General features: G+C 56.2%; 1 protein-coding gene across 1 annotated transcript in view; it reads left to right on the forward strand.

Moving 5' to 3' along the window:
• Positions 1-422: 422 nt before the first annotated feature.
• MN1 (MN1 proto-oncogene, transcriptional regulator) overlaps positions 423-13,906 on the forward strand; it is a gene marked incomplete at its 5' end in the record, with an annotated part of 44,082 nt that continues 30,598 nt past the window's right edge. Inside the window, one exon of the mRNA XM_080821964.1 lies at positions 423-4,200. Coding sequence (XP_080678090.1) covers positions 423-4,200 — 3,778 coding nt within the window. The remainder of the gene's footprint in view (positions 4,201-13,906) is intronic.

Genomic DNA, 13,906 nt, shown 5'->3' on the forward strand with positions numbered 1-13,906 from the left:
CTGGGGCTTCCCACCCGACCCGATCGGACTTAAGAAGGTGATCGCTCTGCTCTCCCTTCCTCCTTCCCGCCTCCTTCCCCCCACTTAACTTTTTGTCTCCACTCGCCCGCAGCTCCGTCCCCTCCGCGCAAACCCACCCGCGGCTGTGCCAACCGCCGGGGCATGGGCCCCCCAACACGGCTCCCCGAGGCCCCGCGGCACCGCAAGATGTGAGAGGCCCGGGTCCGGCAGAGCCAGAGCTTCGGGAGAGGAGCTGATAGCCCCCAGCCCACACGCCAGGCGAGGTGGCGGTGCGCACTGCGCCCCCGCGGTGCTGAGCGTCCCGGAGCGCCCAACCCAGGGCCGGAACGTTTAGTTGGCCGGAGGCGCGCAGCGGAGAGCAGGCTGTCATGCCCTATTGATCCCCCCGCCCCCTGCCAAGTATGTTTGGGCTGGACCAATTCGAGCCCCAGATCAACAGCAGGAACGCTGGCCAGGGCGAAAGGAACTTTAACGAGGCCGGACTAAGCATGAATGCCCACTTTAAGGCCCCGGCTTTCCACGCGGGGGGACCCCCTGGCCCCGTGGACCCTGCCATGAGCGCGCTGGGCGAGCCCCCGATCTTGAGCATGAACATGGAGCCTTACGGCTTCCACGCGCGTGGCCACTCGGAGTTGCACGCGGGGGGGCTGCAGGCGCAGCCGGTGCACGGATTCTTTGGAGGCCAGCAGCCGCACCACGGCCACCCGGGAGGCCACCACCCCCACCAACATCACCCCCACTTTGGGGGCAACTTCGCTGGCCCGGACCCAGGGGCCTCATGCCTGCACGGGGGTCGTCTACTTGGCTACGGCGGCGCCGCCGGCGGCCTGGGCAGCCAGCCGCCCTTCGCGGAGGGTTATGACCACATGGCGGAGAGCCAGGGGCCCGAGAGCTTCGGCCCGCAGCGACCCGGGAACCTCCCGGACTTCCACAGTTCGGGCGCCTCGGGTCATGCGGTGCCTGCCCCATGCTTGCCGCTGGACCAGAGCCCTAACCGAGCTGCCTCCTTTCACGGCCTGCCCGCCTCCAGCGGCTCCGATTCCCACAGTCTGGAGCCTCGAAGGGTGGCGAACCAAGGTGCCGTCGACTCGCTGGAATACAATTACCCTGGCGAGGCGCCCTCGGGACATTTCGACTTGTTTTCGCCCTCCGATTCCGAGGGGCAGCTGCCTCATTATGCGGCGGGGCGCCAGGTTCCCGGGAGCTCTTTCCCGGGTGCCTCGGCCATGCCCAGAGCTGCAGGCATGGTGGGCTTATCCAAAATGCACGCCCAGCAGCAGCAGCAGCAGCAGCAGCAGCAGCAGCAGCAGCAGCAACAGCAGCAACAGCAGCAGCAGCAGCAGCAGCACGGCGTGTTTTTCGAGAGGTTCGGCGGAGCCCGCAAGATGCCTGTGGGGCTGGAGCCGGGAGTAGGCTCCAGGCACCCGTTGATGCAGCCTCCCCAGCAGGCCCCGCCGCCCCCTCCGCAGCAGCCCCCGCAGCCGCCTCAGCAACCCCAGCCGCAGCCGCCGCCGCCACCGCCACCCGGGCTTCTGGTCCGACAAAATTCGTGCCCGCCTGCGCTCCCGCGGCCCCAGCAGGGCGAGGCGGGCACGCCCAGCGGCGGCCTGCAGGACGGGGGCCCCATGCTGCCCAGTCAGCACGCACAGTTCGAGTACCCCATCCATCGGCTGGAGAACCGGAACATGCACCCGTATTCGGAGCCCGTGTTCAACATGCAGCACCCCCCTCCCCAGCAGGCGCCCAACCAGCGGCTGCAGCATTTTGACGCGCCCCCCTACATGAATGTGGCCAAGAGGCCGCGCTTTGACTTCCCGGGCAGCGCGGGAGTGGACCGCTGCGCTTCGTGGAACGGCAACATGCACAACGGCGCGCTGGACAACCACCTCTCGCCCTCCGCCTATTCGGGCCTACCCGGCGAGTTCACGCCGCCTGTGCCCGACAGCTTCCCCTCAGGGCCACCCCTGCAGCATCCTGCCCCGGACCACCAGTCCCTGCAGCAGCAGCAGCAGCAGCAACAGCAGCAGCAGCAACAGCAGCAGCAGCAGCAGCGCCAAAACGCGGCCCTCATGATTAAGCAGATGGCGTCGCGGAATCAGCAGCAGCGGCTGCGCCAGCCCAACCTGGCCCAGCTAGGCCACCCCGGGGACGTGGGCCAGGGCGGCCTGGTACACAGCGGCCCGGTGGGCGGCTTGGGCCAGCCGAACTTTGAGCGCGAAAGCGCGGGCGCAGGCGCGGGGCGCCTGGGCACTTTCGAGCAGCAGGCGCCTCACTTGGCTCAGGAGAGCGCGTGGTTCCCAGGGCCGCACCCGCCGCCGGGGGACCTGCTGCCCCGCAGGATGGGTGGCTCAGGCCTGCCGGCTGACTGCGGCCCGCACGACCCGGGCCTGGCGCCTCCCCCTCCCCCCGGTGGTTCCGGAGTGCTGTTCCGTGGCCCTCTGCAGGAGCCGCTGAGGATGCCCGGAGAGGGCCACGTGCCCGCGCTGCCCTCCCCCGGCCTGCAGTTCGGCGGCAGCCTGGCGGGTCTGGGCCAACTGCAGTCTCCAGGGGCTGGGGTGGGGCTGCCCAGCGCTCCCTCTGAGCGCCGACCCCCGCCGCCGGATTTCACCGCACCGGCGCTCGGGGGCCAGCCCGGCTTCCCGTTCAGCGCGGCGAACCGGCAGGCCACGCCGCACAGCGGCCCAGGCGTGAACTCGCCGCCGAGTGCGGGCGGGGGCGGCGGCAGCACTGGCGGTGGCAGCGGAGGGGGCGCCTACCCGCCGCAGCCTGATTTCCAGTCCAGCCAGCGCACCTCGGCCAGTAAGCTGGGCGCGCTGTCGCTGGGCTCCTTCAACAAGCCCAGCTCCAAGGACAACCTGTTCGGCCAGAGCTGCCTGGCTGCACTCTCCACCGCCTGCCAGAACATGATCGCCAGCCTCGGGGCCCCCAACCTCAACGTGACCTTCAACAAGAAGAACCCGCCCGAGGGCAAGAGGAAACTGAGCCAGAACGAGACCGACGGCGCGGCTGTGGCCGGCAACCCGGGCTCGGATTACTTCCCCGGAGGGACTGCCCCTGGGGCCCCAGGGCCTGGAGGCCCGTCGGGGACTAGTAACAGCGGCTCCAAAGCCCCAGGGCCGCCCAACCCGCCTGCCCAGGGGGATGGCACCAGCCTCTCCCCAAACTACACCCTGGAGTCCACGTCGGGGAACGACGGCAAGCCGGTTCCCGGGGGCGGCGGCCGGGGACGGGGTCGAAGAAAAAGGGACAGTGGTCACGTGAGCCCTGGGACCTTCTTCGACAAGTACTCGGCAGCGCCAGACAGTGGGGGCGCGCCTGGGGTGAGCCCAGGGCAGCAGCAGGCACCCAGCACAGCCGTCGGGGGAAGCTCCACGAGCGAGGCTCGCGGGGCTCCTACGCCTCACGAGAAAGCGCTCACGTCACCGTCGTGGGGGAAGGGGGCCGAGTTGCTTCTGGGGGACCAGCAGGACCTCATGGCTTCCCTGGACGGCGGGGCCAAGTCGGATGGTAGTTCGCCGCACGTGGGCGAGTTTGCCTCGGACGAGGTGAGCACCAGCTACGCCAACGAGGACGAGGTGTCATCCAGCTCCGACAACCCCCCAGCCCTGGCCAAAGCGAGTAGGAGCCCCCTGGTGACAGGCTCGCCCAAACTCCCTCCGCGTGGGGTGGGCGCTGGGGAGCACGGACCGAAGGCACCCCCGCCCCCCCTCGGCCTGGGCATCATGTCTACCTCTACCTCCACCCCTGACAGCTACGGGGGCGGTGGCACGGGCCACCCTGGCACGCCGGGCCTGGAGCAGGTCCGGACCCCCACGAGCAGCAGCGGTGCGCCACCCCCGGATGAGATCCACCCCCTGGAGATCCTCCAGGCGCAGATCCAGCTGCAGAGGCAGCAGTTCAGCATCTCTGAGGACCAGCCCCTGGGGCTCAAGGGTGGCAAGAAGGGTGAGTGCACCGTTGGGTCCTCCGGCGCGCAGAATGGTGACAGTGAGCTGGGCAGCTGCTGCTCTGAGGCAGTCAAGAGCGCCATGAGCACCATCGACCTGGACTCGCTAATGGCAGAGCACAGCGCCACCTGGTACATGCCTGCCGACAAGGCCTTGGTGGACGGCGCGGACGACGACAAGACGCTGGCGCCTTGGGAGAAGGCCAAACCCCAGAACCCCAACAGCAAAGAAGGTATATGCCCTTGTTCCCATCTCATCTCCCCCCGGAGGCCTCCTTCCCACTGCAGGCCTTAGCCTAGCCTTGAGTGGGCCATTGGAGGGGATGATCCCTTGGGGTTAGGAGGGGCCCCAGGCCCTCTTAATGCCCAGCTCAGAGCTGGACACCGTCCCTTTGGTTACAGCAAGGGCTCTGTGGGCAGATCTCCCTACTTCCACCCCCCACCCTTCCCCACCAGGCACTGCTATCAGGTGGATTCTAGTTCCACACCGAGGTTGGAACTTTGATGGCAGCCCTGTGGGGATTATTTCAGGGTCCCTTTACCAAGTTTCACCTGAGTTGCTGGGTGCTCAGAGGACAAGACCAGCGCCTTTCCTTTCACACCGAGACCACTCCTCACCCTTAACACTCGGGCTGGTTCTACTTTGTGGGAGTTGTGTGCCTGCCTCCCCCTCACCCACTCACTTTCCTGGCAGGACACCTGGGAAGTTGTGTTAATAACCTTCCCACCTTATCCTAGGCAGCCAACCTCCAGCTTGAGTTTCCTTCCATGTGCCAGCATCTTTAGAAAAAAAAAAAGTTACCAGGCGCTGGTGTCAGCAGCATCACTCCAAGGCAATGCCTAATTTGACACTTGTTCCTAATGAATAGCTGTTTTGTCTCTTCTTAACTATTAACGTTTCATTGGAAACCTGGAGACCTGTCTGGTTGTAGGAGGCAAGCAGGCTTTTCCTGGTTGTATTTCCTTGACATTTGGGTTGGGGGTTGCTGGGGCTGGGGTGGGGTCTCCGCTTGGCGGAGACCGGACGACTCAGCTGGGGCATCGTCTGTGTATGGGGTTATGGATATATAGTCTTAAGACACAAAGGACCCGCGTTTGTCAATATCTCGCCTGGCTTTGGTGACAGATGTCTGGTCCCAGCTCTTGTTTGCATTCTGAGCACTCCCTCCCCACCAGGCCTGGAGGCCTTTAAGGTGGGTGGGGTGGGGGTTAGTAAAGGGACCGCCATTGCAGTTCAAGTCATAACAATTTTGTTTTTACATCGTAAGAGGATGGGGCTGCAGTAGATAACCGTTTCATTTTAACGGGCCCTTCCCTTTTTCCACACATAATTGCTTCTTAAAATTAATATCATGCCCCTCCCCTCACCACCCACCCCCCGCCCCCACAATTCCCACCTTTTTCTTTTAAACCCTTGATGCCTTCCCTAGGTTTGGGAGGGGTTGCTGAATATTACCATGGAACCAGTGGCTGCCCATTGAACCCGTCTTTAAAAAAAAGACATCCTTTGATTCTTGCTCTCTCTTAGAGTTCTTCCTCTCTGTCTTCGTTGGCCTGGGCCTCCTGCCCCTGAGTTTAAGGTGCTGGTAGGTTTTAGGAGAATGGGCTGGAGGAGGAGGAAGAAAAAGGAGGGGGGAGGGGAAGCGCGGCCCCGGAGTTGGGTGGCTCAGAACTCCAGGCTTTCACCGCTGCCTGCCGTCCTGGGTAGCGTCGTCCCGGGTAGCTAGCGTTCCCGCTTAGGTTTTTCTAATTCATGAATGCGGCCTCCCCGCTTTTCTCTTTGTTCGCCTACTGCCCAGCCCGGGACGCTGCTCTCTCATTTGAAGCCTGCTGCTTAGCATGCACGGCAGACCCTGCGGCCAACATCAGCATTCTCCAGGCTTCTCCCAGGCAAGGCCATAAATTGGTTAGTTTGGGACCCTCCGCTTCTTCTCCCTGGTTTTTTCCCCCCCTTCCTTTTTAAAATGGACTTGGACACAGCATCCTGCTTGCCCAGCTCTCGGCCACCCTCCCCACCCCAGTCTCTTTTATTTTCTTGTACACAACATCTCGATCCTACGATCGATAGCTGGTTAGCAGAAATCCCAGCCCCTGTCACTTCTACCTGGCTTGGCCAGGCTGTCCCTCCCCCACCTCTCCACCCCTCCCCCTTCCCAGTAATTAAGAACATATTGGCCAAAATAGGGTGAGAAAAGTTTCTTAAAAGCCCCTGCTTTCGAGAATTAATATAGAAAAACCAGTAGCCCTCGGCCTGCGTGCCTTTGAAGGAACTTCGTAGATGAGGTCCAGAGGAATTGAGTGGTTTTAAGATTTTTTTAAAAGGTGTCACAGAGCCCTCTTGCCAGGGGTCCCCCTAACCTTCCTTCCCAGAAGGAAAAAAAAAAGATGCAGCCTGTGAATGAAGAGATGTCATAAAGATACGTTTTGTTTTGTTTTGTTTGTTTCATTTTCACAGTCAGAGGAGCAAAAATATTTTTTTGGGAACAGATGCTAGTCACTTGCGGGTTGATTCCCCCTGTAAGCTAAAGGCAGCCCTCCCTTGCACAGGGGGGAGGGCGGGGGTGGGGGCCAGGGACTTCTTTCGGGACAGGACGGACGGGGACAGGACGGGCTTCGGACTGGGACAGGCTGCGGCTGGCTGCGGGGCTGGCCTCCTTAGCAGCCTCACAGGGACACCCACTTGACCTCCTTTGTTTTCCATTCTGTGATGTGGGAAGGACAGTTTCCTAGATAAAGCCCCGAATTGAGGTCACTAACAGCTTCGGCAGCCTTGGGGCTGCTCGTTAAGGCTTTAGAAGGTATCTGCATCAGATTCCTGCTCCCTCACTGGTAGTAAATAAGGATGATTAAACTTTTCATTATGATAACACCGTGCAGTTCCATCTGTACGTGTTGTATAAATAGGTACACAGAGCCTTCAACAGCCCCCCGAGTCCCCTGGCTGAAAATCAGTGAAGTGTGCCACTTCAAAATAGAGGCGAAAAAAAATTTTAAAGTACAACGTTCTGCTTGTCCTTAAACACATGCCCCGTGGGCCCGTTGGCCAGGAAGCGGGGTGTCCAGCAGCTTTGAACATCCCTTCTGGAGGTCCCAGCCCCCAGCCAGCCCCTTCCCTCCCGCCCCCTTTCAGGCAAAGCCCGTTTTTATAATGATATTTTATTTTGTCACGCCGTAAAACATGCCAGTACTAATGTGATTAAATATTAACACCGTTTCTGAAATTCTTCGCTCCGATGACAAAGTACGAGTCGGTATTTAACAAAATGATCTGTGCTCGGATTGGTGAGAACGGATCAGTCTTCAGACCCGCACAAGCCGTGTAGTCGGTGGGACGTGCCCTGATTGTCTTATGGGGTTTAGATGTCCTTTGGAGGGGAGGGAACTCAAATGGCAAGTTGTAGTTCTGGCAAAGGCCAGGCTGGAATCACGTGTGATGATGATTTTTTTTTTTTTTTAAACCAGGTAAGCGGGCTTCTCCAAATTACGCTTCTCCTGATTTCTTACCCCACCCAACAACTTTTGTATAATGAAACTCCTCATCTCCTCTTGAGGTTCTGTTTGCACAAAGTTGGGGGCGGGGGCGGGAAAGGGTGAAGTTGTGCGGAGGGATGGGGAGGAAAGAAAAACCAGCCCGAGTTTGGCCCTCTCCAGACATCTGTTAGATCAGCGAGGACGACACGGATTTGAGAGGAGTTGGCAAAATCGTCCACTGATCTTGGTAATAGGTGTGTGGCTGTGGAGGAATTCCAAAACAGAGAAGGAGAGAAAATGAGGAATTGTAGATAAGAGGGTATTCAGTCTGAAAAAGGCCGTTTAGCCCCCTCCTGTCCCTGACGATTTTCAAAACTTGAATTAACTGTATTCCTTACTAAGTTGATCCTTGCCAAACTTCCACTCCGTGGCTTGCTCTCTGTCCTGAAATCCGGAGCGGTCCAGAAACGTTCCTTCGCACACATTGAAATAGAAGAGGGCTCCATGGACGCCGTGCATGCAATCCTGCCCTTTTTGGAAGTATGATATTTTTACAGTGATGCGGGAGAAATTTTTGGAATTTTATGCCTCTCGGAGTGTGCCGGTCGGAACTCAGTAAGCAGTACTGAGAAAGAGTGGGCAGGCAGCATTTGGACACTGAGTTTCCTTAAACGTGGGGGCAGGCTTGGGGGAGGAGGGAGGCCCCAGTGCTCTTTCCTGAGTAGTTTCCCCCACTCCCCACGGTGGCGTGGAGAAAATTTTTTTCAGCTCATTCAGGCTCGTTTCAGGAAGGCAAGGAGCCTTGCCTTTCCGTTTTCCTGCGAAATCACCCAGCGTGGGTTGCATGCCTTCCTGTGACTTTTGGCCCCCCCTCCCCCAAGATGTAACCCAAAACTTCACAGGTGTTAATCAGGGGCAATGTAAACAGATAGGAACCCCCTTTGTAGAGCTGACACTCTGGCCTGCTTGCTCCCTGGTTAGTTCTGGACGCGCTACTACTGTTCTTTGGTGCTTGTTTAATATTTCATGGTTGTAATAAACCCGTCTCTTTTGCCCGCCTCCCGTCATAAAACCCCAACCTAGCGTACATCTACAATTATACATTTCTACTAAATATTAATAAAGGACAGGGATTTTTGAGGGTTTGAAGCTTATCGGTGTTGAACTTGTTAATGGCTTCCACCACTGGATTTTTCTGGCTGTTTTGATTTTAAGTAGCTGCTGCCTACTGATATCTGTGTTGACCCGTGTTCGTTCATAGTTGCACGTATATATATGTAAATATATAAATAGATACAATTTTTGTAGATCGAAAGGCTTTCCTCAAGGATCGCTTTCTTTAATATCAATTCATTTGCATTTCTTCTGAGGCCCTTCAGACCGGAAGTAAGGGGCTGTTGAAATGTACTTCTGTTTTACTGAGGTTTCTAGGAAGGGAGTGAGGGCTGTTTAATCTAATAGCACTTTCTAGCAATGAAATTCTATGATTCCTGATACGATTTTGTTTGCCTGACAGAGGTATTTAAATTTCCACAAGAATCTTAATAGGGCCTGAAAATCTTAATAGGTCCTGAAAAATAGATCCTGCCTTTGCCAAGAAGTTACCCGATACTCTCTGCTGATATAAAATATACATCTTTAATAAATAGCCCGGGAGGACCAGGTGAAACTGGAGGAGGGAAATGCTTCCCGCTCTGGCGGGACAAACTTGAACGTATGTATGTATCCTTGGGATCTCACAGGATCTCCAGGACTCATTTCACGCTGGTGGGGAGAGCAAAATCATCTCTCTCGCCACTTGAGTGACAGTCACGTAGGGTCATGTTCTTTGCCCAGGGAGTGATCTGGTTTGCCAAAGGCACTTAGGAGATAAATATTCCTGCTAAGGAATACTGTATTTACCTCTGGTGAATTTTAGAGGATAAAAAGCTCTAGCTTTTATGTCATGGGATCAAATGTCTGGGCAATGTGCAAGGGCAACCAGGCTTCCCAGCAAATTACGGTATAAAACCCCAAACCTTCTGATGCCAGAGGGGACCTGGGTCAGTCTGGGGGCCTCCCTTTAACTGAGTGGGTGTACCTTATGCCCTTCCCTCTCTGTCCCCCTGTTTATTCCACCCAAATATTCAGTCTGGAGGGTCTGGAATAACCAGCTTCATCCTTTTGACTCAAGTTGGGATTTTTGACTTGCTGGGCGATGTGTTTGTTTTAGGACAATGCCTATTTTTAGGCCCAACTTGGGTGGACAGATTTGAGTGTGGGTTTTGATTGCTGGTGGCGGAGATGTTGGTATATACATGAGTGCGTGATTGAGAAGAGAGACATTTGGTGGAAATTTTTCAAGCTTCCTTACCTTCTCGAACCCACGGAAGCCAAAGGAAGTGGTCTGGGGGCTGGCTTGAAGGAGTGTGGCCGAGGTGGGTGTCGGCTCGGGGGTCTGCCCGTAGCCCACAAGAGGAAAGCAGGGCCCCTTGCAATTCAGCATGTGAAGGAGGCCCCCCTCCGTCCCCCACGCCCACCCCTGCACAAGAACATATACATATGCATGGCTAAGTGTATTTCCATCAAATCATCCAGCCACTCCTCCACTTTACCCTTAATCTGCTTTCCCAAGGCAAGTGGGGAAAGGAGCTAAACCTTCAGTTTCAATGGCGTTAGCTGACAGGTTCTGATTCTGTAAAGGACTGAATGAGCGCAAGTCCTAAAAATAGACGGAGGATTTTGAAGATCCTAATTGCGAAATCTCGGCCTCCTGGGCCTCCTGGGCTGTGGGTGACTTTGATCTGGAGTATTTTGGTAGCAGACGCGCATCTCCCCTTGCTGGGTTTTGTGCGTGAGCGTGTGCGTGGAGGTGTCTTGCTGGCTGAATTCAGCTGACACCACTCTCCAGCCAGGAGAGGAATCTTTGAATCGGTGCCCACCCCGCCCTCCCCCTGCTCCTCTCCCCCCCTCCCCCTCCCAGTTGTGGGAAACGGACGCTGCTTCTCATTTATGGAAATTCCTCTCCTTCATTGTAATCTTTTGGTACCAACATGGAGGAGACGATGCCGGGCTTTCGAATTAGTCACAGCCTTGCCTTCGGGGACCCTCTGTGTCCTGACACACTACAGCTCCACTGACGGTTCCCAACTCAGGGCCACGCGGGGCCCTGAGAAACTCTGAATGGGACCCGAAGGAAGAGATGGTTCTGGGACCCTGGTACCTTTTGCCCTATGGGTAGCCCAGCGAGGAGGGGGCCCTGAGCATTTTCTGATGTCTTGAAATGACGTGACAAGAGGCACCACGCCTCAGCAGGGTAGCTGTTACTGGAGAGCATGAGAGAGAAGGTGGCCTGAGTCACAGCATGTCTATCGGGGCAACAACTCCAGACTTACTCTGTGCCCAGGATGGAAAGGCAGAGTGCAGTTATGGTGATGTGAGTGCAGACGGCTGTTTGAGGGACAGCATACTCTCGGGGTGTAATTCTGATAGGACGCGAGGCCCGCTTTGTTTGCTGGTCTGCATTTTAATCAGCGGCCTCCAAGGTTTGGGAAGCAAAGGAAGGGTCTGCTCCAACATGGTGTTTACCCGGAAAGAACCCAGGAGAGGAGGCAGTGGAGAAACTTGTCAGGGGTTTCCCCGTGCCTTGAAATCCGAGGGGCTGTTTCGGGTTCTTCATAGCTTTGAGCTTTGGCCCGATGAGGCCACGTTGGACTGCCCGCCCCCCCCCCCCCCCCGACCCCGGTACCTACTGAGTGTGTGTGTTGGTTGTGGGGGAGGTCCATAGATCTACGGCATCATCCCAAATTCCTGTTCTCCCTCCTGACTGAGAAAACCTTTTCCTTGCGAAGCTGGATCAGAGAGAGAATTTTATAGCGATCGTGTGCGTCTCCTTCCATGGTTTACACATCATCTTATGGACCCAAATGCCCTTTTAAACATAAAGGCAATTGAATTGAACAGTTCGGAGGTCTGAGTGCATTCACAATAACCTACTGGCTCTCTCTGCATGTCCCAGAAGGAACATCTGACATGGAATAGATTTGTCCAAAAAATGGGAAAACCCACAGCAAACATCCTAATACACTCACCTTGTAAGAAAGAAGTCATTTAGTGTACTGATCTTTAAAGCTCAGGGGTCCAGCAAACTCAGCCTGCCCCCCTCTTCCCTAATTGTTGCTAGGATCCACCGTGTGACCCAAAGCCTCTGTCTTCCTTCCCACTTTCCACCTCTCCGTGGAAGATCTTGGGCTCCTCGTGAACTGTTTGGCCCTGGGATTCCGATCCCTCCAGCGGTCCCTGGTTTTCTGGGTTGCAGGCTTACTTACCTGTGCCAGGGTTTGGTTTGCATGAAGGAAATGTGCTGGACAGTGGTTTAGGGAAACAGGGAGACCCTTGGGCAAAGCCATAGTCGGGGCCCCTGGCTGTGGACATCTTTGGAAAGTCGAGGGCTTCGAAGACCGCCCCCCCGCCCCCCGCCTCCCCAGAGGGAACCAGGTCTTGCTTTTATCCGGCATGTCTCTAAAACTATCTCCACGGTTACTCAGCAATAGACAACGATTGTCATGCCTTTGGAGGAAGCGCGGACTGACTCTGGTGTTGAGGCACTTGGCCACCCCCGTGTTCCCCATTTCCCTCTTCCAGCAGCCTGTCTTGGGGGAACAAAGTGGCTGGTAGAGGCGTTTGATTCTGAGGATTTAAAATTAGGTTTTCCTTCTCGTTGCTGATAGTGATTTAAAAAGAGTTTGGGCACCACGATTTAATTTGATCTGAAAGCTCGGGTCCGAAGTGGCATTGGAACAAACCCTGGTCTCGGGCCGTTCTGAGCAGCTGGCTTAGCGTGGCGTGTCTGGGGGAAACCCGTCTGTCCCAAAGTTGAGGGCCCCAGTGTAGCATTCCTGGTTGTATTTGGGAGCTTCTGGAACGTGAGGTGACAGCTAATGAGTGAACCCCTCCATACACACTTGCATGCGCGTGCACACACACACACACACACACACGGGCGCGTGCACACACACAGGCACACACAAACACCCTGCTCCCTATCCATCCAATCATCCCGGGCAGGGTGGGATGTCAAAAAGAGATGACCCTTTTCAGTTACCGTGAAGCAGTGTTTTCAAACGCCCTTGGATCTTGGAACGCAAGTATTGTCGAATGATTGGCAACGACCACCAGGAATAAAATACTTCGGAGGGACCATCTCATGATCAGAGCGGGGGTGGGGAGTCCGAAGAAAACATAGCCTTCTTTGAAATCTCCCAAGCTCAGCCTTCCAGCGAAAGCGAGGGGTTGGTTGGGAACTCACTGAGAAGTGAGGGGGTTCTACCCCGGCCGCGTGGACTGTTTGAAAAGTCCTCGCGATCATCAGGGCCCCGAGGCCTCACGTGTATATTCCGCTGTCTTTTCCTGTGAGAAAAACACCCTTCTTTGGGAAGACTGAGATCCGGGTGCGGTGTATTTTCTCAGGGCCGGAGGGGGGCGGCTAGTAGAGGGGTGGGTGGAGCAGGGAAGAAGTGTGTCCATATGAATCAGAATGTTATTTACCAATACTTGGGGTTTCAGGAGTGGCAAATGATTTCTAAATGTGGAGGTCATTTATAGAACACTTACTGGGCGAGGCTGGGGTGAGCGAATTGCTTGGGGGCTGTCGTCGGCCATTGCAAAAGCACGCCAAGTTATGGTTTGAGCTTCCCTGTGACCGCAGAGTTTGGGGGTAACATAGACGTGGAGGACCCAGTGTGGACTGATGACCGAATGGTGGGTCTGTTAGCAATCAGAGCCCTATTTTGTTTAGATAGTGGCACGGGGTGTGGGGTGGGAGGGGGTGCGCGTGGAGGATGAAGACCCAGATGGGCCCTGGGTGCGTCAGGGCCTTGTAATGTGCCTGTGGCCACCTTCTCCTACAGAGGAGTTGGCCCCATGTGGCCTGTTGCAGATGCACCAAGTTTCCAAGATGAGCCTAGACCTTTCCATTAAAGAGGGATGATGAGAGTGGGAAAAAGGAGCGACCTTTCCCCTGGTGACCCCATAAGGTGACACTGAGGCTTCCCTCCCAGCACCCAGCCACTTTGGGGATAATCTTGCCTTTCACAGACCTCGCAGGCAGGTCCCACTGCTTTGAAACGCAAGCAGCGCCCTCCTACACAATGTATATTTTTTTTTCCTTTTTCTGAATGGTAGGCAAAAACGGAACGAAAGTCAGTGATGAATTCAGCAGCAGGAAGATTTCCCTGACTCGAGATAAGCCAAGTGTGGAAAGGAGCTGCAGACATTCAGGTCTCCTTTCTCTTCCTCTTCGGGAGACCCCCAGCCCAGCCATCGGCAGCCTGGAGTGCTTTTGTAGGGAGGCCTAATTGGCTCAAAACAAATTGACCATTTTCAACCCCTGCAATGTAACTTTTGGTGGTTGTTTAGTATTTGAGGGAAGAGAGGCGGTGGCCCAAAATTTGGCTTTTTTAAACAAGAGCAATTTCACGATCCTTATGC

The sequence above is a fragment of the Martes martes genome (assembly GCF_963455335.1).
Source record: "Martes martes genome assembly, chromosome: 13".
Lineage (NCBI taxonomy): Eukaryota > Metazoa > Chordata > Mammalia > Carnivora > Mustelidae > Martes > Martes martes.